This window comes from Mobula hypostoma, chromosome 16, assembly GCF_963921235.1.
Source record: "Mobula hypostoma chromosome 16, sMobHyp1.1, whole genome shotgun sequence".
In the NCBI taxonomy this organism is placed as follows: Eukaryota; Metazoa; Chordata; class Chondrichthyes; order Myliobatiformes; family Myliobatidae; genus Mobula; species Mobula hypostoma.
Window position 1 is genome coordinate 28,305,421 of NC_086112.1, and position 27,985 is coordinate 28,333,405.

The 27,985-nt window shown below is 39.2% G+C and overlaps 1 protein-coding gene across 5 annotated transcripts in view; it reads left to right on the forward strand.

The window, feature by feature from the left end:
* The window catches only part of dmxl1 (Dmx-like 1), a 201,695-nt gene that overhangs the window by 12,327 nt on the left and 161,383 nt on the right, over window positions 1-27,985 (forward strand). For all 5 annotated transcript variants that reach the window (XM_063068695.1, XM_063068698.1, XM_063068696.1 and 2 more), the window contains exon 2: window positions 10,226-10,351. In XM_063068695.1, coding sequence (XP_062924765.1) covers window positions 10,226-10,351 — 126 coding nt within the window. The remainder of the gene's footprint in view (window positions 1-10,225; window positions 10,352-27,985) is intronic.

Here is a 27,985-nt window from a genome sequence, read left to right on the forward strand (position 1 = left end):
GGAGAGCTGCGTTGCCTCGGTTGTTGCACAGACAATGCCCTCACGCCTCAAGGTCACCTGTTGCAAACGCCGGTGCTGGCTGTGTGCTGTGGATTCTGTACTAGTTCGGGGGTTGGTCCTTCTCGTTAGTGTTGCCTTCAGTAATCACTTGCTAAAAATTGAGCTGTATTGCATTCATCTGCAGCTCCACTTGCACAAGGTGAGGCTTGTTCTTGCATAAATATGGCTCCAGGACAACATCGGCACACCATCGATCTACAAGTCATGACATTCAGGGACTTGGGTTAAACTAGTATTTTTATATATTTTGTAACTGTTTTTCTGCTGTATATGCTGTGTGTAACTATTGGATACCTTGCACCTTGGCCCCAAAGGAATGCTGTTTCATTTGGCTGTATCATGTATGTGTATGGGTGAATGACAATTAAACTTGAACTTTAACTTGTACTTGATTCCTCCTTCCTGTTTCTTCCCTGATGTGAAGAGTAGACTACTCATTGTCATGGTGGCCCATGTCATTATCAAGCACCAGGTGTCTTCTGGTAATCAGTCAGAACAGAGAATTTACAAAAAAGATCATACTTGCTTGAGGTTCCTTCGGCAGTTCTATCAGTTACCTGAAAATCTTGTGTAGTACGGTGCCTTCTGCAATTAAATGTCATCATGTGAGTGTGGAGTATCAGGCAAAGCTCTGCCCACAGAACAACTAATTAATGGATGTGGGTAGCTTCGGCTAGTTTTCAATACTCAAGTGCACAATGTTTTGTGCGTTACAGAATGTTCTAAAACTGCAAGTACTTACAATAATTAAAATTAAAAGAAACTTTTTTAACAGCTTAAATTATTGGTGGCCTACAATTTTATACAAAGCTTTCCCTATTTTGTATTAGTATACAAGGACTGCAAGGGCCTAATTTTGGGGAAAGCTTCGCAGTTTTTTTCCTACAATTGATGGTGAGAGGAGGAAAGGGGTGAAGCCAGTTAACATCTTTGGGCTCAGCTCCAGAGATTAGAACAAGGAGAATGTCATGGAAGGCAGAAGAGTGGCTATGGTATTGGTTGAATCAGTGGACTGGGCCGTGTTCAAGGACTCATTTGTGAATCTGAGTGAATACACCATGGCTATCATGGTCCTTATACAGACAGTTGTAGATAAGTGCATTAATCATTCAGTGTCTTCCCTAACCAGAAGCCCTGGATGAACCATGAGATCTGCAGGTTGTTGACAGCCAGATCAGAGGCATTTGAGAGGTCCTGATACACTTTTGAAAGCCATCTCACGGGTGGTGGCAATTGTGGACTAAACTTGAATCAAAGAAGGATGCTCAACAGTTATGGCAGAGCTTAAATACAATCACCTTTCTTATAAAGTAAAATTGAGTGTCATAGGCAACAACAGGGTTTCGCTTCCAGATGAGCTCGATGCCTTTTATGCTCGCTTCGACTATCAAAACATGGAAGAACCTTCATGAACTCCCACAGCGGATGACCCTGTGATTTCAGTCTCTGAGGCCGCCATGTGGGTCTTCAGAAGACTGAATTCACGAAAAGTATCCAGTCCAGTTGGGGTACCTGGCCATGTACTAAACACCTGTGCTGATCAGCTGGCTGGAGTGTTCACTGAAATCTTTAACCTCTCACTTTGGCAGTCTGGTACCCACCTGATTCAAGCAGGCTTCACTTGAACAGTGGATGAGAAGAACATAGTAACATGCCTCAATGAGTATCATAGAGTAGCACTTACATCCACAGTGATGAAGTGTTTTGAGAGGTTGGTGATGAAACACATCAAGTCCTGCCTTAGAAATGACTTGGATCCTCTCCAATTTGCCTTCTGGTGCAACAGGCCAATAGCAGATGCCATTTCATTGGCTCTTCACTCAACCCTGGAACATCTGGACAGCAAAGCTACATACATCAGGATACTCTTTTTCGACTACAGCTCCACATTCAATACCATCGTCTCTCAAAACGAATCCATAAGCTTCAAGACTTCGGCCTCAGTGCCTTCCTGTGCAATTGGATCGTCGATTTCCTCACCTGCAGACCCCAGTCACTTTGGATTGGCAACATCTCCACATTCTCCACAAGCACTGGTGCACCATAGTCTGTATGCTTAGCGCCCTAGTCTACTCACGTATGACTCTGTGGCTAAGCACAGCTTCAATGCCATATTTAAGTTTGCTGACAATGCCACTGTTGTAGGCTGATTCAAAGGTGGTGATGATTGAGCTTATTGGAGAGAAATTGAAAATCTGGCTGTAGGGTGCCACAACAACAATCTCTTACTCAATGTCAGCAAGACCAAAGAGCTGGTTATTCACTTGAGGAGGAACCAGAGGTCCATAAGCCAGTTATTATCGGAGGATCAGAGGTGAAGAGCAACTTTAACTTTCAGCAACTTTAAATCCCTTGGTGTTATTATTTCAGAGGACCTGTCCTTGGTGCAGTGCGTAAGTACAATTACTGAGAAAGCAAGACAGCATGTCTACTTCCTTAGAAATTTGTGGAGATTTAGAATGACATCTAAAACTTTGACAAACAGACTGCATCACAGCCTGATATAGCTTTGAACTGAAAGTGCTACAAAAAGTAGCGGATATGGCCCAGTGCATCACGGGTAAAAGCCCTCCTCTCCATTGAGCATATCTACATGGAGAATTGTCACAGGAAAGCAGCATCCATCATCGAGTCTCCCTCCACCCAGCCCATGCTTCTTTGGCACTGCTTCAGGACCTATATCACCAGGTTCAGGAGTAATTATTACCCCTCAACCATCAGGCTGTTCACTCAACTTCACTTGCCCCATCACAGAAATGTTCCCACCATCTATGGACTTATTTTCAAGGACTCTTCATCTGTTGTTCGCGGTATTTTTTGTTTGTTTGTATGTTTATTTATTTATTATTTCTTTTTGTATTTGCACATGTTATCTTCTGCACACTGGTTGAATGTCCAAGCTGGTGCAGTCTTTCATTGGTTATTATTCTATTATTGAGTATGCCCAGAAGACAATGAATCTCAGGGTTGTATATGGTGACATGTATGTACTTTGACAATAAACTTACTTTGAAATGTATCTGGCTTTTCTCTGGGTGTTTTAGTTTCTTCTCATTTCAAAGATGTGCTGATAGATTAAGTTATTACTATAAATGAGCCCTAGTGTGATGGGTGCTAGGAAAATTAAGGAACTTGTAAGAATGGACTTCGGAATACTTAAAAGTGCCAGTGGAGACTTTGTGGGCTGAATAGACATGTTCTATTGCCTTGAACAAAACTATAAAACCTGTCAAAATTGGCATGTATTTTCCAAATCAAAGTTGTCTTAATTTTTAAGAGCTTTTTACTGAAATTGTCGTAGGTGTCTCCAAATGATTCCCACCTACAGTATAACATTGTTATTTTGCACTCTGTTCTCAGCGGTTGTAACCCTACTCTGCTGATACCTGGATAGCATTGTAATATCAGTACTCTGCTAGCTTTCTGAAAATAGGAAATAATAACATTCAAGAGAAAAATCTGCAAATGCTGAAAATCCAAGCAACACATACAATGCTGGAAGAACTCCGCAGGTCACACAACAACTGTGGAAAATAGTAGTTGATGTTTCGGACTGAGACCCTTCATCAGGACTGGGCAGGGGGTGGGGGTGGGGAAGGGGAAGAGGATTCAGAGTAAGAAGGCGGGGGGAGGGGATGAGGAAACACAAGGTGATAGGTGAAACCAAGAAGTGGGGAGGGATGAAGTAAAGAGCTGGGAAGTTGGTTGGTGAAAAAGATACAGGACTGGAGAAGGGGAGGATCTGATAGAGGACAGAAGGCCATGGAAGAAAGAAAAAGGGAGGAGCACCAGAGGGAGGTGATGGGCAGATAAGGAGAGAGGGGAATGGCGAGGTGGGGAGGAGTACATTACCAGAAGTTTGAGAAATTGATGTTCATGCCATCAGGTTGGAGGCTACCCAACCAGAATATAAGGTGTTGCTCCTCCAACCTAAGTGTGGCCTCATTGCGACAGTAGAGGAGGCCATTGACTGACATTTAGGAATAGGAATGGGAAGTGGAATTAAAATGGGCGACCACTGGGAGATCCTGCTTTTTGTGGCGGATGGAGCGTAAGTGCTCAGTGAAGCGATCTCCCATTCTGCATTGGGTCTCACATATGTACAGGAGCCACACCGTGAGCACCAGATACAGTAGGTGACCTCATCAGACTCACAGGTGAAGGATCGCCTCACTTGGAAGGACTGTTTGGGGTCCTGAATAGTAGCGAGGGAGGAGGTGTAGGGGCAGGTGAAGCACTTGTTTCGCTTGCAAGGATAAGTGCCAGGAGGGAGATCAGTGGGGAGGGACGAATGGACAAGGGAGTAGCATAGCAGAAAGTTGGGAGGGAAGGGAAAGATGTGCTTGGTGGTGGATTCCTGCTGGAGATGGTGGAAGTTATGGAGAATTATGTGCTGGACGAGGAGGCTGATGGGGATGGTAGATGAGGACAAGAGGAGCCCTGTCCCTCGTGGGATCGCGGGAGGATGGTATGAGGGTAAACGTGCATGAAATGGAAGAAATTCTGAGGACAGCGTTGATGGTGGAGGAGGGGAAGCCCCTTTCTTTGAAGAAGGAGGACGTCTCCTTAGTTCTGGAATGAAAGCCTCATCCTGCGAGCAGATGTGGCGGAGTCAGAGGAATTGAGAGAAGGGGGTGGCATCTTTACAAGTAACAGGGTGGGAAGAGATATAGTCCAGGTAGGCTCTGGTGCTCCTCCCTCCTTTTTCTTCCTTGGCTTTCTGTCGTCACTTATTGGGTTCCCCCTTTTCCAGCTCTTTGTCCCTTTCACCAATTGACTTAGAAACCATAGAAACTACAGCACAGAAACAGGCCCTTTGGCCCTTCTTAGCTGTGCCGAACCATTTTCTGCCTAGTCCCACTGACCTGCACACGGACCATATCCCTCCATCCACCTCCCATCCAAGTATCTGTCCAATTTATACTCAATGCTTTGATTAATAAAGGCTAATGTACCAAAAGCTCTCTTTACGACCCTATCTACCTGTGACGACACTTTTAGGGAATTTTGTATCTGTATTCCCAGATCCCTCTGTTCCACTGCACTCCTCAGTGCCTTACCATTAACCCTGTATGTTCTACGTTGGTTTGTCCTTCCAATGTGCAATACCTCACACTTGTCTGTATTAAACTCCATCTGCCATTTTTCAGCCCATTTTTCAGCCCATTTTTCCAGCTGGTCCAAGTCCCTCTGCAGGCTCTGAAAACCTTCCTCACTGTCTACTACACCTCCAATCTTTGTATCATCAGCAAACTTGCTGATCCAGTTTACCACATTATCATCTAGATCATTGATATAGATGACAAATAACAATGGACCCAGCACTGATCCCTGTGGCACACCACTAGTCACAGGCCTCCACTCTGAGAAGCAATTCTCTACCACCACTCTCTGGCTTCTTCCATCGAGCCAATGTCTAATCCAATTTACCACCTCTCCATGTATACCTAGCGACTGAATTTTCCTAACTAACCTCCCATGTGGGACCTTGTCAAAGGCCTTACTGAAGTCCATGTAGACAATATCCACTGCCTTCCCTTCATCCACTTTCCTGGTTACCTCCTCAAAAAACTCCAATAGATTGGTCAAACATGACCTACCACGCACAAAGCCATGTTGACTCTCCCTAATAAGCCCTTGTCTATCCAAATGCTTGTAGATTCTGTCTCTTAGTACTCCCTCCAATAACTTACCTACTACTGACGTTAAACTCTCCGGCCTATAATTTCCCGGATTACTTTTCGATCCTTTTTTAAACAATGGAACAACATGAGCCACTCTCCAATCCTCCGGCACTTCACCCGTAGACAGGGACATTTTAAATATTTCTGCCAGGGCCCCCACAATTTCAACACTAGTTTCCTTCAAGGTCCGAGGGAACACTCTGTCAGGTCCCGGGGATTTATCCACTTTAATTTTCCTCAAGACATCAAGCACCTCCTCCTTTTCAATCTGTACAGTTTCCATGGTCTCACTACTTGGTTCCCTCAATTACATAGATTTCATGCCAGCTTCCTTAGTAAATACAGACGCAAAAAACCTATTTAAGATCTCCCCCATTTCCTTTGGTTCCGCACAAAGCCGACCACTCTGATCTTCAAGAGGACCAATTTTATCCCTTACAATCCTTTTGCTCTTAATATACTAGTAAAAGCTCTATGGATTATCCTTCACTTTGACTGCCAAGGCAACCTCATGTCTTCTTTTTGCCCTCCTGATTTCTTTCTTAAGTATTTTCTTGCACTTCTTATACTCCTCGAGCACCTGACTTACCCCTTGTTTCCTATACATTCCATACAACTCCCTCTTCTTCTTTATCAGAGTTGCAATATCCCTTGAGAACCAAGGTTCCTTATTCCTGTTCAATTTACCTTTAATCCTGACAGGAACATACTAACTCTGCACTCTCAAAATTTCCCCTTTGAAGGCTTCCCACCTACCAATCACATCTTTGTCAGAGAACAACCTGTCCCAATCCACACTTTTTAGATCCTTTCTCATTTCTTCAAATTTGGCCTTCTTCCAGTTCAGAACCTCAACCCTAGGACCAGATCTATCCTCGTCCATGATCAAATTGAAACTAATGGTGTTATGATCACTGGAACCAATGTGCACCCCTACACAGACTTCTGTCACTTGCCCTAATTAATTTCCTAACAGGAGATCCAATATTGCATCCCCTCTAGTTGGTCCCTCTATATATTGATTTAGAAAACTTTCCTGAACACATTTTACAAACTCTAAACCCCTAACAGTATGGGAGTCCCAATCAATGTATGGAAAATTAAAATCCCCTACCACCACAACTTTATGTTTCCTGCAGTTGCCTGCTATCTCTCTGCAGATTTGCTCTTCCAAGTCTCGTTGACTATTGGGTGGTCTGTAATACAATCTCACTAATGTGGCCATACCTTTCCTGTTTCTCCGCTCCACCCATAAGGACTCAGTAGACAAGCCCTCTAACCTGTCCTGCCTGAGCACTGCTGTAATATTTTCCCTAACAAGCAATGCTACTCCCCCACCTTTCATTCCTCTGCCTCGATCACATCTGAAACATCGGAACCCTGGAATATTAAGCTGCCAGTCCTGCCCCTCCTGTAGCCAAGTTTCACTAATTGCTACAACATCATAATTCCACGTGTCAATCCACGCCCTCAACTCATCTGCCTTCCCCGCAATACTCCTAGCATTGAAATATATACACCTCAGAAGATTTTTACCACCACTCACAACCTTTCTATCAACGGATTTGCTTAAACTTTCAACATCATTTATTTTCACCCCAGCCACACTGTCAGCTCTGGCACTCTGATTCCCATCCCCCTGCAAATCTAGTTTAAAGCCTCCCCAATAGCACTAACAAACCTCCCTGAAAGGATATTGGCCCCCCTGTGGTTCAAGTGTAACCCGTCTTCCCAGGTCTTTACTTCCCTCTCATCCCGCCTCCTGGTTTCACTTATCACCTTGTGTTTCTTCCCCTCCCCCCACCTTCCTACTCCAACTCTTCATCTTTATTTTCTCTTCAGTCTTGAAGAAGGGTCTTGGCCCGAAATGTCGACAGTACTCTTTCACATAGATGCTGCCTGACCTTTCGTGTTCCTCCAGCATTGTGTGTGTGTGTGAGACAAATAATAATATTCCTGTTTTAACTGGTGAGAAGAAACCTGCTTGCCTCATCTTTTATTTTTTTTAAATTTTAGTGTCACATAGTAGAATAGTCCCTTCCAGCCCTTCAAACCACGTCATCCAGGAGCCCTTGCAACCCCGATTTAACCCTAACCCAATCATGAAACAATTTACAGTGACCAGTTGCCCTCCCCAGTATCCCAGTATGTCTTTGGACTCTGGGAGGAAACCGGATGACACAGGGAAAACACACGCTCCACAGGGAGAATGTATAGACACTACTTACAGAGGATGCTGGGATTGAACTTCAAACTCTGATGCCTCGAGCTGTGTTAGTGGCGCATTAACCTCTACGTTACTGTGGAGCCCAGTAAAACCATGTTCTTAATTCAGACTAATTACATGTGAGTGATAACTAGCAAGATAATATGATACAAGTTATTTAGTTTCTTCCATTTTGGGAATCCACACTTATGTCTTGAAGGGTTGAATGGTTTATCCAGACTTCATTATCTGGGACTACAGCAGTAATCCCTTTTATCAGATGCTGTGTAATCTGTTTTCTCACATGCACTGCCATTCGAGTCATAACAATGCAGGCATTGCACAGAGTTTCTTGGAAGTGTTTTTGACTTCATGAGTTTATTTGAACAAGTACAGTGAATTCTTGCTGAAACAAAGTTAACATTACTTGCCACCGGTTAAATATTCAATATGAAATATGCTTTTATAAAACTGATTTTCCATACATGGGTATTGCTGGTGAAGCCAGCATTTATTGTCCACCCCAATTGCCATGTGACAGATGACCTGTTGGCTTGAACTACTGGAAGCCCCTGTGAATGTTATTATGTAAGAAGTTCCAGAATTTAAAATTAATGATAAGTGATCAACAGTTATATTTCCTAGTTTGAATAACATGTGTCTTGAAAGAGATGCCCTTGCAGGTTAAGTTATCTCCCATGTTACTGTAATCTTATGTTTTTCATCCTCCCTAACTAGTATAAGCTTTATGCCAAAGCTCTGAAAATTGAAGGTGCAGTCAGGTGGAAATATTACCTGTTTGATTTGTACTGGTCCCATCTGTCCCAGAAATCTGATGGTCCTGCTTCTGCACTATGTCTTCAAGCATGCGTTCAGTCGTTCTATCCTCCTGATTCTGCAATGGAGGTAAAGCCCTCCCCACCATTGAGCATACCTACGAGAAGTATTGTTGTAGGAAAGCAACATCCATCACTAATGACCCCCACAACCCAGGTCATGCTCTCTTCTTGTGGGTGTCATCAGAAAGAAGGTACAAGAGCCTCAGAACCTTCACCACCAGGTTCAGGAACAGGCATTATCCCTCAGCCATCAGGCTCTTCAACCAGGAGAAATAACTTCACTCAACTTCATTTGTCCCATCACTGAACTGTTCCCATAACCTATGGACTCATTTTCAAGGATTCTTCATCTTGTGTTCTTGATATTTATTGTTTATTTATTTTTTTAAATTTTTATATTTGTGCAAGTTGTTGTCTTTTGCACACTGATTGTCCATCCTGTTGGGTGCTGCCATTTATTGATTCTATTATGATTATTGGATTTATTGAGTATGCCTGCAAGAAAATGAATCTCAGGGTTGTATATGATAACATATTCGTACTTTGATAATAAATTTACTTTGCACTTAATATACCAAATAGAACTTGGATTAGAATTGGTATTGGTAGTGGTTTATCATTGTCACGTGTATCAAGATACAGTAAAAAGCTTGTATTGGTTACTATTTATATAGATCAAATCATTATACAATGCATTAAGCTAGAATAAAGTAAGGTGATAACAATGCAGAATTAAATGTAAAAGCTACCAAAAATTGCAATGCAGCTAAATGATAAAATGCAAGATCTTAACGAGGTAGATTGTGAGGCCAGGAATCCACGTTTTCATATGAGGTCCATTCAAGAGTCTGGTAACAGTGGAATAGAAGCTGTCTTTGAGTCTGGTGGTAGTTGTTATTGCCTTTATTTAATAGGCAGCACTGAAGCATAGTAGGCAGTGCTGCTACCTTGCTGCATAGAACCTGGATTCAGTCCTGATTTCTATGTTACGTCTACTCCCTGTGACCTTCCTCGGGTGCTAGAGTGACATGTTGGTTAGTAATTTAATTTGCTGCAGTTTCCCCCCCCTCCCCCAAAACACAGATGTAAGTGGGTGGCAGGAGAATCAGAGTAGAGTTGATGGGCCAAATGGCCTCCTATGTTATCAAAAATATTAAGTCACGAAAGAAAGTCAAACCTGTTTGCTCTATCTTTGTGGTCTGTGTGATAATATTTAGGATTTTTCCATGTAAATTAAAATACCTTTTTATACCGTTTTGAGTTATTTGAGATTTTTTTAAATTGGTAAATATAATGACTCTAAATATTTGACTAAGTACAGGTACTCCAAAGTTTGAATTCATGCTTGCATTGCAGAAAAGTCATGTTAATATTATAAATTTATTCTAATAATTTTGTTGCATTTTACTAATCATTCATTTTTAATGTTTTAACAGGCCTATGCTTCAGGATGTGATATTGTGATTTTAGCGAGTGATTTTGAAAGACTTCAAATTATTCCTGGGGCCAAACATGGAAATATTCAAGTTGGATGTGTTGATTGTTCCATGCAGGAGGGAAAGGTATCTGCACGTTTTGGAAAACTTCTCATTTTATGTAACTTTTCTTTAGGGTTTTGATGACCACATTAAGTCCTAGAACTATGTTTTAGATTTCTATAGTTTAGTCATTAATTCCTTGGCCACTACACACTGACAACATAGTTGACAGCATGTAGTACATAAGAGCTACAAGGTGCTATTTAACTCCTTAGCTCATTTTGCCATTTGCTTGGAGCATACTTGATTTGTATGTAACCTTCTATGTCTTGATTTTTACATTAAGTACCTTGCCCTACTAAATTGCTTAACATTCCTCTCTAGTACTTCTGAAATCATTACCAGCAAAAACACTAAAGTGATTCTAAAAAAAAACCGGAGACTAGTGTTGAGATAACTAGTAAATACCAGGAAATGCAGAGGTACCCACATCCAGTGAACAAAACTAAAGTAAAAATGCATTTATTTTCATGTCTTATTCATGGGTATGTATGAGTAGCTTCTCTGAATGTGAGAATGGATTTAGATATTAATGCAGGCATTCTTATCACATATAATGTACTAGGTTCGAGAGTTATTTTAAAAAAAAAAGAACAAACCTATTTTATGTTACTGATGGACATCAGTTTTGACCAGATTTAAAAATTCTATTAGATAAGGAACAGAAATTAGAAGGTGAGTAGGAGGAATCTGCCAATCTGTGAGCCTTGAAAATTAAAAAGTGAAACATGAAAAGGTTTTAAGTTTTGTATCCATCTTTATCCATGCAACATATTAGCCATTAACATTAGATCAAGTTCTTTAAAAGCTGTAGGTTCAAACAATAAATACTCTCAAATGACAGTTGATATTTACCTGAGTGCTGAAAAGGTCTGGGACCTAAGTCAGTAAGATCCTTAATTGATTGTCAAGGAATGAGCTACCAAGCAGCGTCTTGGAAACTTGGCAAGTATCTGCACACTCTTAAAAAGATGGCATATCAAAACTACTTTAATTCTATGCTGCATCAATAATGAAATCAATTATTTGGATTTTGCTTGAAAGTCAGCTCAAGAATTATTTTGTGAATATAAACCAAATATATTAAGATGAAGTTCTGATGAAGCATTTTATGTGTATATGTGTTACTTTGGATTTGCAGCATCTGCAGAATCTCTTGTGTTTCTGTATTAAGCTGGGAAAGAATGTCCTGACCAAACCATTTCTTTCTTGGAATTGATTATATTTCAAATGGGTATTGGAAGATGTACTGTGTCAAGTCCTCCAGTGGGAATTTGGTGTTTGAAATAAAAGATCGTTCGTTTAAAAGTATACTTTATACTTTATTGTTTCAAACAAGTAGGTAAAATAGCAGAAATTAATGAGTATTGTCTGGAAGAATTGTGGTACGGGGATTGGCTGGGGAATAATGAATATGATGGTAAAGAATTGGTACAACAAATAATGTGATAGAGGAATTCGGTGAGTCACGCATCATCTGTGGTATGGGGGGGGGAGGTGTTGCGGGTGATGACATGTCAGGTTGAAGCCTTGAGAGGAGACAGATGACGGCAGAAGTAACTAGGATATCAGAAGGGCCCAGGTAGAGTTGCAAGACAAAAACTAGTGAATGATGAGCAGAGGCAGACAGAAAAATGGCAGTTGAAGTTAGGTAGGGTGGAGGGGACAGTTAGAACATAAAAGACTACTGCACAGTACATGTTCTTCTGTTCTGTGATGTTGTGTGACCTCTTAACCTACTCAAAGGTCTAGCTACCCCTTTGGTCCAACATAGCACTTCATTTTTCTATCATCCACGTGCCTATCTCAGAATTTCTTAAAGGTGCTTAATATACCTGCCTTTACTGCCACCCCTGGCAGGATGTTCCATACGCCTAGCACTGTCTGTGTATTTAAAAAAACCTTTGACATCCCATGCTATACTTCCCTCCGATAACCTTAAAATTATGCCTGTTCATATTAGCCATTTCTGTTTTGGCAATAAGTCTCTGACTATATACTTGATCTATCACTCATCATCTTGTACACTTCTATCAAGTCACCTTTCATTGTCTTTTACTCCAAAGAGAAAAACCCTAGTTCATTCAACCTATCCTCATAAAACATGCTCTCTAATCTAAGCAGGATCCTGGTGAATCTCCTCTGCACCTATGAGGAGAACTGAATACAATGTTCCAAGTATGGTCTAACCAGAGTGTTATGGAGCTGTAATATTACCTCGTGGTTCTTGAACTCATTCCCCAGCCTGATGAAGTCCAACACATAACATGCCTTCTTAACAATATCAACTTGTGTGGCAACTTTGAAGTATACATATGACTACATAAGGAATAATGTAGGTCGCATCCGGAATTTTTCCGGGTAGCGGACGACTTCCTCCCACGCCATTCTGACATAGTTGGAATTCGCATACGAGGCAAGTTACTGCAGTGGTTTGCCATTGCCTTCTGCCAGGTGAGTTTTTTTTTCAAAGAGATCACCAGCTCTTAAACCCGCATGGGTGGAAAGCGTGCCAGGGGGAGCCAGCTGGGTTTGAACTTCAGAACCTCCGCCCCGCAGTCCAGCACTGATGCCACTACGCCACCAGCCTGAAGGAAGCATTGTAAAAGTGACACAGTTTAGGAGGATGAAATGTATAGTTTGGATATTAAACTTAATATAGAAAATTGTCAAACACATTTGTAACAGGGTCAAAATTGTAATTTTTATAGTACAGTTGTAGTTTTGTAACAAAATTTGGTTTTGTACTTCAGGGTTATTGATGAAATCATTATGTCCTGAGATGTATAGTATTTTTTAACTGTTGCTTAGGTCAAACTGTGTTCATTAACCTTCATTCCTCAGATGCATATTTAACTGATAGAGAAATTGGATTGGAGTCATGCATGTTTTTGAGAGAGTTTGTCATTTTTAAAAGGCACATTGATGCTCTTTGAAGTAGTGTATATAGTTAAAGTCACAATAACTTGTTGAGAGTATTGCTAATTATAATTTCTCTAAGGGTGTCCCAGATACGATATTTCCAAACTTGTCCATTCTTTGGGAATAGTTTTTTTGACTGAGCACCAACATTGGGTTTCTCTTTCTTTCTTTCTTTTTAAATCTTTTTATTGAATAAGTATACAAAAAGGTAAGCCATATAGGCACTAATACACTGTTAGAATATAATAAAATTACAGAAGATATTAATACAAAAAAAAGATACAAACAATGTAATTTAAACATAACGTACCAAGGTAACATAATAGTATACTAATTTTTATATATATATCAATAGAGAAAAGGAAAAAAAAACCCAAAAAAAACCCACCGTGCAACTAACTAAAAGCAAGCAAAGCAATGGGCCAACTTGAAACCAAACAGAGTTAAAAAACTTAAAATCATGTCCTCAATCCCGACCTCCATTAAAAACAGTAAAAAAAACAAGAAGGGTATATATTACATTAAATGAAAATATTGAATAAAAGATCTCCAGGTCTGTTCAAATTTAAATGAGAAGTCATAAAGATTGCTTCTAATTTTCTCCAAATTCAAGCATAATATTGTCTGAGAAAACCAAAAAAAGGTAGTTGGAGCATTAAGCTCTATCCAATGTTGTAAGATACATCTTTTCGCCATTAAAGTAAGAAATGCAATCATTCTACGGGCTGAAGGAGAAAGATTACTGGAAATCTTAGGTAGTCCAAAGATAGCAGTAATAGGGTGAGGAGAGATATCTATATTCAATACCTTGGAGATAATATTAAAAATGTCTCTCCAAAAAGTTTCCAGAGTAGGGCAAGACCAAAACATATGAGTTAAAGAGGCTATCTGCCCCGGACATCTATCACAAAAAGGATTAATATGAGAATAAAAGCGAGCTAATTTATCTTTGGACATATGTGCTCTATGAACAACTTTAAATTGAATTAGGGAATGTTTAGCACAGATAGAGGAAGTATTGACTAATTGTAAAATCTGCCCCCAGTCATCCACGGAAATGATAAACCCCAATTCCTGTTCCCAATCTACCCTAATCTTATCAAATGGAGCTTTCCTAAGTTTCATAATAATATTATAAATCATAGCCGATGCACCTTTCTGACATGGATTAAGGTTAATTATAGTATCTAAAATGTATGTAGGAGGAAGCATTGGAAAGGAAGAAAGTATAGTACTTAGGAAATTTCTAACTTGGAGATATCTAAAAAAAATGTATTCTTGATAAATTATATTTATTAGATAATTGTTCAAAAGACATAAGGGAACCATCTAAAAATAAATCCAAAAACCGTGAAATACCCTTAGTCTTCCAAATTTGAAAAACACGATCCGTAAAAGAGGGAGGAAAAAATATGTTACCTAAAATAGGAATCGCTAACCCAAATTGATTAAGATCAAAAAATTTTCTGAATTGAAACCAAATACGTAAGGTATATTTAACTATCGGGTTAGACACCTGTTTAAGGCGTTTCAAATCAAAAGGAAGAGAGGAACCTAAAATAGAGCCAAGTGTATAACCCTGAACAGATTGTAATTCCAATGCTACCCATTTAGGAATGGATAGTATATCCTGGTCAAGTAACCAAAATTTCATATGTCGAATATTAATTGCCCAATAATAAAATCTAAAGTTAGGTAATGCTAAGCCTCCATCTCTCTTAGCTTTCTGTAAATGTATTTTACCCAGTCTCGGGTTTTTATTTTGCCAAATAAATGAAGAAATTTTGGAGTCGACTTTATCAAAAAAAAGATTTTGGAACAAAGATTGGTAATGCCTGAAATATATATAAAAATTTTGGCAAAAAAAACATCTTAACTGCATTAATACGACCAATCAAAGTTAAATATAAAGGAAACCATTTAGATGAAAGTTGAATAATATGGTCAATTAATGGTAAAAAGTTAATCTTAAATAAATCTTTGTATTTACAAGTAATTTTAATCCCAAGATATGAAAAATAATTATTAATCAATTTAAATGGAAAGTTATGATATAAGGGAAGTTGTTTATTAATCGGGAAAAGTTCACTCTTACTAAGATTTAATTTATAACCTGAAAAAAGACCAAATTGTGCTAATAGCTCTAAAACAGCCGGGATGGATTTTTGGGGATTAGAAATATATAAAAGTAAGTCATCAGCATAGAGTGATATTTTATGGGACTTTAAGCCCCGAGTTATCCCAGTAATATTTGGAGATTCTCAAATGGCAATTGCAAGAGGTTCTAATGCAATATCAAATAATAAAGGACTAAGAGGACAACCTTGTCGAGTACCTCGAAAAAGAGGGAAAAAAGGTGAACTTAAAGAGTTAGTATTGACCGAGGCCACAGGAGAATGATACAACAATTTAATCCAGGATATAAATTTCGAGCTAAAATTAAACATTTCAAGCACCTTAAATAAATAAGGCCATTCTACTCTATCAAAAGTTTTCTCAGCATCTAAAGAGATAACACACTCAGGAACATTTTGTGAGGGAGTATAAACAATATTTAACAGTGTGCGAATATTATAAAAAGAGTAACGACCTTTAATAAAACCCGTTTGGTCTTCCGAAATAATAGAAGGAAGTACTTTTTCTAATCTATTTGCTAATAACTTAGAAAAAACTTTAGAATCAACATTTAATAAAGATATTGGTCTATAAGATGCACATTGAGCAGGATCTTTATCCTTCTTTAATATTAGAGAGATTGACGCTCTATTGAAAGATTCAGGAAGTTTACCAAGTTTTAATGAAGCCTCAAAAACCCTACAGAACCAAGGGATTAATGAAGGTGTGAAACATTTATAAAATTCTACGGTAAACCCATCAGGGCCAGGAGCTTTCCCCAAATTCATAGAGAAAATAACATTCTTAATCTCATCCGTGGTAATGGGAGTATCTAACATAGAAGACATATCCTGTGAAATCTCAGGAAAGTCTAGATTATCTAGAAAATCATTCATATATTTAGAATCTCGAGGAGACTCTGATATAAGAAAGAATAAAAATCACAGAAGGTTTGATTAATCCCCACATGATCAAGTATCAGTCGGTCATTTTGGTTATAAATCTGATTAATTTGAGATTTAGCATAATTAGACTTCAGTTGATTAGCCAACAGTTTGCCAATTTTGTCGCTGTGTACATAAAATTCACTTCTTGTTTTCTTTAATTGGTTTACAATCGAGGACGAAAGTAATAAACTGTGTTCCATTTGAAATTCAGTTCTTTGTTTATATAACTCCTCAGAAGGAGCTATAACATATTTCTTATCAATTTCCTTAATCTTGTCCACAATTACCAACTCCTCCTGCTTCAGCTTCTTCCTCAAAGCAGCAGAATACGAGATAATCTGACCACGAATATAAGCTTTAAAAGTATCCCAAAGAATGTTCACAGAAATATCCTCTGTATAGTTAATTGTAAAAAAAAGATCAATCTGTTCATTCATAAAGTTAACGAAGTCCGAGTCCTGAAGCAACAGCGAATTAAAACGCCATTGTCTATTATTTTGTATATTGGCCAGAATTTTAATAGAAAGCTTAAATGGAGCATGATCTGAAATGGTTATAGAGTCATAATCACATTTAATCACTGAAGAAATAAGACGAGAAATAACAAAGAAATAATCAATTCTTGAATAGGAATGGTGAACATGTGAAAAAAAAGAAAATCTTTTTCCTAAGGATGTAAAAAACGCCAAATGTCCGTCGACCCAGAATCAGAAAGGAATGAATTAATCAAAGTTGCAGATTTATTAGGTAAGGTCCGTAGAGGAGCCGAACGGTCCAAAGCTGGAGACAAACAGGTATTAAGATCTCCGCCCCAGATCAATGAAAACTCATTCAAATTCGGGAACTGATTGAATAATGATTTATAAAATTCCGGACAGTCCATATTAGGAGCATAAACATTAACCAAAACTACCTTTTTATTAAATAGTAGACCACTAACCAATAGAAATCTACCATTCGGATCAGAAATAATATCATGTTGTATAAAAGTAACTGAGGAGTCTATAAAAATAGAGACGCCTCGAATCTTAGCATTGGAGTTCGAATGAAACTGTTGTTCCTTCCAGAATTTAAAAAAACGTAGTCTGTCCCCCCTCCGCACATGGGTCTCTTGTAAAAATAAAATTTGTGCTTTAAGCCTCCGGAACACTTTAAAAACTTTTTTCCTTTTAATAGGATGATTAAGACCATTAGTATTCCAGGAGACAAAATTAATAATAGACTCCATAAACCCTAAAGTCAACCCGCAACAAGGAGGATTGACAATAGGCTCGACCCACGAACCTGGAAAGGGGACAGAACATACAAGAGATACCGGGAAGAAGAACGCAACTAATACTTCAATAATGTACATAGCCCAAGAAGAAGGAAACTAAAACGTGAAGCCCCTCCCACCACCCCCCACCCCATGACCCCAAGGCTAAATCTAAAGCAGGCCAGCCCGAAAGAAGCAAGCACTAAAACTACCCCCATGACTTCCGGTATACGCTCCCTAAAAAAAGTGTAAATATAAAAAAGATCAGCTAATTATACAACAGTAAAAGAATTAAAAAAAAAGATAACTCAATTAAAACAAACACATAATATAATAGATTAAAAGCCAGAAAATATAAAAAAACCGCAACAAACCCCAGACCCATGAGTAAACAAAACAAAAAAAATGAGATTATTAACATAAACTAGTTATGAAAACCTACAAAACAAAATAGATTTAAAAACTACAAAATTTAAGGCCACAAAGGAAATACGTAAAATGACAGTGAGGAAATAACCACCCAGAATCCCCTGGGAAAAAGAAAGAAATGACGCAGTTAAAAGGAAAGTTTAGCAACCATATTAAGTAATCAAAAATAAACTTTTCTGCCCATATAGGGCAAAAAAAAATGAAGACTGACAAATTCACAACCTCCGATCAACGGAGATAGTTAAAAATTACGATTAAGGTGTTGAAGGTGAAAATTGATCCAGATAACTCTGGGCATCCGATGGAGATTCAAAAAAACGGAGGGCTCCATCCAACGTATGAATCCTTAGACGTGCAGGGTAAAGCAGCGCTGGTTTTAAATCCATCTTGTAGAGTTCCGACATCACAGATCTGTAACGAACCCGTTGATCCCGGATTGGTTTACTGAAATCCTCCACAAATCGGAACTTAAGATCCAGAAAATCAATGTAACCTTTAGATCGAACGAAACGAAACAGTTTCTCCTTGTCTTGAAAGTAATGAAAACGTAAAATGACATGTCGAGGTTTATCTGACTTAGGCGAGTATGATGGAACTCTGTGAACACGATCCAATAACGGTGGTTGGTCAGGAAATACGGTAGGAAATGCATCTTTTAAAAGTTGAGAAAAATACTTCATAGGGTTATCAGATTCAACAGCTTCACGCACCCCAATCATTCGAAGATTCTGCCGTTGTATTCTGGATTCTAAGTCAGAGTTTTTAAAGGTCAGAAAGTCGAGTTTCTTCTTCATTACATTAATTGTTTCTTCGATTTTCTCCATCTTGAGCTCACTTTGTTGCGTGGATTTTTGAAGATCAGATATAGCCGACTGATGTTCCGTAATAGATATTTGTATCTTCTCGATTGAATCGGCAACTTTCTGGAAACTAGTTGAAATTTCCTCACGAATTAGCTCCGATATAGCTTTCAAAGTCACCGGTGGTTCAGTCGGAGGGAAATCGGTACCTTTCGGTCTACCCGGAGGTTTGCCGTCCTTCCCGTTTTTTCCATTCTTAGACATAGCAGACCTTAAAAACATCCGATTATCGAAGAGCCCAATTTGTTTCAAAGTATTGTAAAAGTTGATGCCTTAATGGTTAATTAAAATATAGCTGATCATAAGAAGAAAAACTCAGAGGTAATGGAGCGAGTCAAGAACGCGACTTCACTCCATGAGCGCTACCGGAAGTCCCCGGGCTTCTCATGGAGCATCGTAGGAAAATGTAAACTAGTAACTTGCTCTAATTTTCTGGCACTTTGGCGAATCTTTTCCGAGAAACTTCTATAGCAACAATTCCATTCATTTGCAACCTGTATAAATTCTGAAGAATCTCCTTTTGGGAGATAGTAGACAGAATGGATGAAATAAAAATTGAAAAAGTGGAGATGCCAGCCACACTAGCAATGTTTAAAGTAAACCTGTCACTTGGTCTGAGTAGAATGCACCCTAAATCACTGAAGGTGATTCAGAGAGAAGTTCTGATAAAATTTTCCACAATCTTCCAATCCCCCTGAAATATAGAAGGTTCCAGACTTCTCGAAAATGACTGATGTAGCATACCTTTCTAAAAATGGAATCCCAGAAAACTACAAACCATTTAGTTTAGAATTGTATAATTGTAGAACATTTACAACACAAAGGTGTCCACTTGCATGCATGGCAAGTGAAGACAATGTCACTTTACACTATTTTCCATCATTTAGTTTGCAATCCTGCATGTTCCAGCTCTTTGGGTAAATATTGAAATGCTGCTATGTAAATATGATAATGGTGGTAGAGCACAAAAGCCTTTCAAGAAATGGGGTCTAGAGTCCTACCGTTCTCTAGATTGGGGAGAGATGTTCAACTGTCAAATCTTTCTGCTTGAAAGTAATTCTGCATAATTTTTGACCCTTATCCAGGTTAAGGTTAAATTGGGGTGTCAGGTGTTGCTAGAGTGGAGCTACTTGAAGGGCCAGAAGGGCCTGATCTGCACTGTGCCGCTAAATAAAAATAAATAAAAATAGAGCTTCATTTAATTTGTTCAACCACTAATAATTTGTACATCACAATTTCAAAGGAAACTCAGCAGGAACAACCTTTCCTTAAGGCTAGAAATTTCCAGACCCAACACCATCCTTTGCACCGAACAAGGTACAGAGGGAATTTACAATGACAATTTTCCTGTAATGTGGAGACCAGAATTGTGCGTAGTACATGAGCTGTGGTCTAACTAATATTGGATATACGTGCAGTATAATAGGCTACTCTTGTAATCCTTCCCTCAGATAGAACAGGAAAACAGACCATGAGCCTTCATAACCGTTATGTTGATTAAGGTCCTTGGACCACATCTCATGGTATTTTCTTTTTTGTTATGTATTTCCTTGTTGACCCTCCCAAATACATCAGCTCATTTTGGATTTAACCACTTTTATGCCTAACCAACCTGACCAATTATATTTTACTGCCCTTTAAAGCTGTTAACCACATGGTGTATTTTTATATAATTTTCAAACTACTTCAAACCTTACATACAAGTTTGAATTATTAATATACTATAGGAAAAAAGGAACCAAATACTAAGCTCCCTGGAACCTCAATAGTTATAGCTTTAGAATCCCATGAATACCCATGGAAAATTCTCATCATAGAGAATTATGGATCCAATTTGCCACTCTTCCTTGGGTCCAGTGGCATTTAATTTTTTTTGACTGGTTTACTATCTGGTAACATATGATAACCCTTGCTAAAAACTCATCCAAAATAATTCCTGCTCTGCTGGAATCAATATGTGTAACCACAGAAACAAAAGTTGTCTTTCCTGAAGGGAGAGGGTGCATATCCATTGTATTACTAATGATTTGAGTAGAAATAGGATCTCAAAGGTTAAAAATGCAATGAACTTGACTTTCTGTAAACATCAAACTTTTGTGGAATACTCCCAGAGCCTGGTACCCGTAAGTGCAGAAATAGGTGTTTAGTGATGGGAAAATTAGACAGGAGAAAGAGGTTTAGATTCTTTGGAATTTGAAACAACTTCTGAGGAAGATAAGAACTTGCTGCAAAGCTGAGCTCTCGTGGTTTTGGAATTGATGACACTCTCCAGAGGAACCCTTTCTCCTATCAGCATTCAAACTGGTTAGTGAGCAGGATACCCTATAGCGTGGTGGGGTAGGTGTGGGGGAATGTGCTCTTGAGTGAAAACATGTCTTCTTAACTATCCATTTACTATTTTATTTTTGTTTGCCTAACTGTTTCTTGGGCTTTCTCTGCCTTCATTTGCTGGAAACATCTGGGCATCACCTCCCTGATGTATGCCGTCCGTGGAACATCTGGATCTGCGGATGGACCAAAGGAATGTTAGCTGTTGCTCTAGCTCCAAAACTCCAAAGTTATTACGGGAACAATGAATTCAAAATTGTATCAAGACATTTTACAGGAGAATGTCCGGGTAGCACTTCATCGCCAGAAACTTAATAGAAGTTGGATGATGCAACAAGACAATGATCCAAAACATGAGTTAATCAACAACAGAATGGTTTAAAGAGATGAAAATTTGTGTTTTGGAATGGTCAAATCAGAGTCCAGACCTTAACCCAATTGAGATGCTGCAGCATGACCTGAAGAAGGCTGTTCATGTAAGGTATCCCAGAAATCCTGATGAACTGAACCACTTCTGTATTGAGGAATGGTCTAAAATTTCTCCTTGCTGCAGTGCAAGTCTAATCAGCAGCTATAGGAAACATTTGGTAGAGGTTATTGCTGCTAAAGGAGATTCTACCAATTATTAAATACAAGGGTTCACGTAATTTTTCCAGACTGGACTGTGAATGATTAAACCATGTGTTCAATAAAGACATGAAAAGTGTGTTTTTAGTTTAGGCAGATTGTGCTTGATTATTTTCATGACCTGGATGAAGATCAGACCACATTTTATGAATAATTAATGCAGAAAGCCAGGGAATTACAATAGGTTCACAAACTTTTTCTTGAAACTGTATCTTTACCGCCAAATTAAACAACAAATGATTTTTCATAACCCAAGAGCAGGGAAATGTTTTCACAGGAAACATCTCATGCTGGCTTGGCACCAGCTAAATGATTGTGAAACACGTGACGTTGGATGCTATGTTTTGAAATCCAAATACTACTGTATACACATCAGTATTTGGAAAGTAAACCGTTACAATAACAATACTATTTAGAAATGATGTTTTTAATTGTCTTTTTAAAAGGATAATATTTTTGAACAGGTCTTCTAAAATCCTTCAGTTATTTCAATCTGTTCTACTTTTAACAGTAAAACAAGCAACAAGACTCATCCATTTTCTTTAAAAATGTACTTTATAATTGATTAATTAGTTACAATAATTATGTCTGTTTAAAATTACTTTGGCACATGAGAATTTTTGTTATAAGTTTATCCTCAAATTGGTGCACACTCTCAAATGTTCACCACCTCTGCCTTAGAATGTAATCCCTCAGGACATAGGGATATGGCAACCAGCAACTGCAGCAAAGTGCTTATACTAATTTCCTGAAATTCCTGTCCTCCCTCTTGATTTTGAGCTTTTTTTTTCTTTATTACTTCTATCCTTTGTAATGAAGATTGTTTGCAATATATTTGTATTCTGAAAGAGTCATTAAGATATCTGTCACTGCATTTTGGTTGATGAATCCCTTAATAGCTAGTTAACTTCTGCTAGTTCTTCCCATTCACTCGAACTTATGTGGCTGGGCATTAGTGACTATGCAAGGAAAAACGGGGTCAATTGTACCAGTGATTCCTCTCCCTGTCACTCTAAACAGCTGTCATGCACATTTCAAGGCATGCAGCACAATGCCAGCCACAAAATCCACCTCCTTCCCAGGTGAGCAGCCATTGTCTGTAACAGCAGCAGATGTGAGAAGGACTGCAGAGTCAACCCCCATAAGACAGCCGGGCCAAACAACATCCCAGGCAGAGTACTCAGGGAGTGTGCACACCAGATCTTCATGAACATCTTCAAAACTTCATTCATCCAGGCTGCTGTCCCCACATGCTTCAAATCAGCCTCCATTATCCTTGTATGAAAGAACTCTATACCTTCAGAACTAAACGACTATAGCCTGCTGGTACTGATGCCAATCATGAAATACTTTGAATGGCTGGTAATGGCACATTACAACAAAAACTCCATTCCTCCCATATTGGACCTTTATCAATATGCTTTCCAACAGAACTGCTCTATGACAAATTTCATAGCACATGTCATACACCTGGTCTTGACACCTAGTAAACAAGGATACTTGCATCAGAATGCTGTTTCTGGATTTTATTTTGGCATTCAACACTATTGTCCCACAGACTTTGGTGAGCAAAGTCCTACTCCTGGGTCAAAATGCACCACTGTGCAACTAGGTGTTGGACTTCCTAATGAAGACCATAGGCAGGATGCACAATCATTCCTCTGTACCACCCTCCCATCCTCAGCCTCCCAGGGCTGTGTAATGAGCCCATTGCAGTACTCTACTCACATGTGACTGCAAGGCCAAACACCCAAATAATCACATTGGCAAGTTTGCTGATGATACAACAGTGATTGGGCTCATCACCAACAATGAGATGACCTACAGAGAGGATATAGATGAGCTCAAGGCCTGGTGTCAGGCAAATAACCTCTTCCTCAATGTCATTGAGACAGAAAAGATAGTTATTGACTTAGTAAGAACTTCCACTGCTTGCATCCCTTTTTACATTGACAGCACAGCAGTGACAACTGCAAGCAGTTTCAAGCTCGTTGGAGTGTACATCAACAACCTTTCATGGTCCCAAAACCCATTCTGCACAGTCAGGAAAGCTCACCAATGCCTCTACTTTCTGAGGAGGCTGAAGAGAGCTGGACTATTTACATTTATACTGGCGTTCTTCTACAGATGCACAATACATTCTACAGAGCATCCTAGCATGCTGCATCACTGTACGGTATGGAAACTGCTCTGTGGCGACAGGAAGACTTTACAACAGATAGGCAAAATTGCCCAACGCATTACTGGCAAAAGTCTATCTGTCACCAAGGGCATGCTGTATATACAGAAAAATGGCCAGCAACATCATGAAGAATTCACTACATTATTCATGGACTATTCCTCCCACTTCCATCAGTGAGGAGGCTACGTAACGTCTGCACCAGGACCATCAGACTCAAAAACAGTTACTTTTCCCCAATTAGTAAGGCTGATCAACACCTTCACACACTAATCCCACCGCTTCATAATCCCACCACCACTAATTTAGAATTTCCTTTCAGAGCCTCCTTATGTACAGACACTCCTGTGCCTAACATCACTTTATAGACATAGTTTAGACATAAGATATAGGAACGGACTTTGACCATTTAGCCTGTCAAGTTTATGCCGTCATTCCTCTCAACTGCATTCTCCTGCCTGCTCTCCATTACCTTTGACACCCTGACTAATCAAGAACCTGTTAACCTCCCCTTTAAATATACTCAATGAATTGGCTTCCACAGCTGTCCTTAGCAATTCACCACCCTCTAGCTAAAGAAATTCCTCCTCATCTCTGTTCTAATTGGGTGTCCCTCTTTTCTGAGCTGTGTCCTCTGGTCCTAGAGTTACCCATTATAGGAAATATCCTCTGCACATCCAGTCTGTCTAGCCCTTTCAATAGGTTTTAATGAGATCCCTCCCCATTCTTCTGGACTGCAATATGTACAGGTGCAGAGCCATCAGATACTCTTCATATGTTAATTCTGTCATTCCTGAAATTATTCTTATAAACCTCTTCTGCTAATGATACTCCAGTTGCAGTCTGATCTATGCCTTAGAAAGCCTCAGCATTATATCCTTGCTCTTGTATATGTAGATCCCTAGAAATGAAAGCTGACACTATATTTGCCTTCCTCACAACAGCCTCGACTGGCACAAGGACTCCAAAGTCCCTTTGTGCCTCCAATTTTTGAATTTTCTTTCTATTTATAAAATAGTATATGCTTTTATTTCTTTTACCAAAGTCCCGTCCACCTATCTTTGTATTGTCCGCAAACTAGGCCGCAAAGCCATGAATTCCATTATTGACACATAATGTAAAAAGCGCTCCCAACACAGACCCCTGTGGAACATCACTAGTCACTGGTAGCCTACCAGAAAAGGCTCTCTTAATTCCCACTCTTTGCCTCCTGCCAGTCAGCCAGTACTCCATCTATCCTAGTAGCTTTCCTGTAAAACCATGGGCTCTTAACTTGTTAAGCAGTCTCATGTGTGGTACTTTGTCCAAGTCCTGAAAATTTAAGTGCACAACATCCATCGAGTCTCCTTTGTCAATCCTGCTTGTTATTTCTTCAAAGAATTTCACCATTTGTCAAGCAAGATTTTCCCTTAAGGAAACATGCTGACTGTGACCTATCTTATCATGTGCCCAAAACCACATCCTTAACAATTAACAAACAAGAAAATTTGCAGATGCTGGAAATCCAAGCAACACACACACAATGCTGGAGCAACTCAGCAAGTCAGGCAACATCTATGGGGGGCGGGGGGGGAGGAGTACAGTCGACGTTTCGGGCTCTAGCTTCATTTTTGAGCGGTCCAATGTCTATTCTCACCTGTTTATTGCACGTTATTTGAAGAAGCTGTTGGTATCCTTTTTAATATTATTGGTTAGTTTACTTTCATATTCCATCTTTAATTACTTGTTAAATTGCCTTCTGTTGGTTGGTTTTTAAAAGCTTCCCAATACTCTAACTTTCCACTATTTTTTGCTCTATATGCCTTCTCTTTGACTTTTATGTTAGCTTTGACTTCTCCTGCTAGCCACGGTTCTGTCATCCTGCCTTTAGAATACTTCTTCCTCTTGGGAATGTATAAATCCTGTGTCTTCCAAATTGCTCCCAGAAATTCCAACCATTGCTGCCTTGCTGTCATCCCTGCCAGTGTTGTTTTCCAATCAATTTTGGCCAACTCTTCACTCGTGCCTCTGTAATGTCCTTTACTCCTCTGTAATACTGGTACATCAGACTTAAGCTTCTTCTTCTCAAATTGCAGGGCGAACTGTGCGGAAGGACAAGCTATCATTATGATCACTGGCCCAAAGGGTTCCTTTACCTTCAGTCCTCTAATCAATTCTGGTTTATTGCACAACACCCAATACAGAATAAGTGATCCCCTAGTGGCACAACTATGAGCTGCTCTAAAAAGCCATCTCTAGGCATTCTTGAAATTCCCACTTTTGGAATCCAGTACCAACCTGATTTTCCCAATTTGCCTGCATATTTAAATGCCCCAATACTATGGTAACATCACCCATTTAACATGCATTTTCTATCTCCTATTGCAATTTGTAGACCACATCTGTACTACTGTTGGGGGTCTGTATGTAACTCCCATCAGGGTCTTTTTACCCTTGCAGTTTCTTAGCTCTATCCACTCAACACCTTCAGATCCTATATCACCTCTTTCTAATGATTTGATTTCAGTTTTTTACCAATAAAGCCACGCCATCTGTCCTGCCTACCTGCCTGTCTTTTTGATAGAATGTGTATCCTTAGATGTTAAGTTTCCCACTATAATCCACTGTTCAGTGATGCCCATAATGTTATACGTGCCAATCTATACCTGTGCTACAAGTTCATCTACCTTATCTTGTATACTGCACACATTCAAATATAACCCCTTCAGTCCTGTAGTCACCCTTTTCAATTTCGTTCACCTCTTACATTGCAACTCATCCTATTGACTTCAATTTTGCCCAGTCATCAACCTCTCCTTGCTGGGAGTCTGCCAACATTCTGCCTCTGTTCGTAAATCAACTACCTCATCCTCAGTGCTATTACTCTGGTTCCCACCCCCCTGCCAAATTCCTTTAAAACTTCCAGAACAGCTCTAGCAAACTTGCCCGCAAGGATATTAATCCTCTTCGGGTTCAGTTGTAACCTGACCCCTTTGTACATGTCGTAGCTTCCCCAGAAGAGATCCCAGTGATCCAGAAATCTGAACCTTTGTCCCCTATTATTTGCTTGTCTTTCCTCATAGTCTCACTACACAGTGCATCTACTTGTGTACCAACAAGTAGCCATATCCTTAGCCCTAGCACTCTGGTTCCTACCCTTCTGCCAAATAAGTTTAACCCTCCCCAACAGCTCTAGCAAACCTGCCCGCTTGAGTTCAGGTATCACCCATCCTTTTGCAATCAAATTATACTGTAAATAAGTTATCTTGTGTATATATATTTCTAGTGTTCTTTAATTATTTTGTTCTTGTGTTGTTTTAAATGCTATACGAGATCCACAGTAACAATTATTTCATTCTCTTTTACACTTGTGTATTGGTATTGACAATAAACTATTGTGAATCTTGAGTCTTGATTTAAGATGCTCTTAAACAGGCATGTGCATCTAAGAAAAATAGAGGGTTACAGACTGTGGGAGGGAAGGGTTAGGTTGATCTTAAGAGTAATTTTACATAGATGAACAGAATGTCATGAGCTGAAGAGCCTATACTGTGCCATAATGCTCTGTGTTCTATGTTCTAATGTCTGAAGTAAGAAACTGTCTCAAAAGCACTAGGAACTCCTTGGTTGGGTTGTTTTGTCCTACCTGAACTAAACTAGATAAAAATTCTGTTCATTTTTGCAATACCTTTATGACAGACTCCCATAATTGCTTCGTTTTTCTCCGTCTTACCTTGCCATTCTCCCTCAGATGAATTCCTGTCTTGTTATTTTTTACCTCTGCACAATTCATTTTTACTCTATGGTTTCCTGAAGATTACAGCCTTTGCTCGAGTAAGAACTTGAAAAAAGAAAATAGTAAATTACTTTCAGCTTTTGCAATTATTTTAAGCATGAGAATTTAACAATGTTTTTGGACTTGTATGCTAGTTACAGGATTTATTATTTTTACTCTTGTACCAAAAGTTTCCTTAACATTTTTTGAGGGCATTGATTTTGGCTGTATTTGAAAGTAAT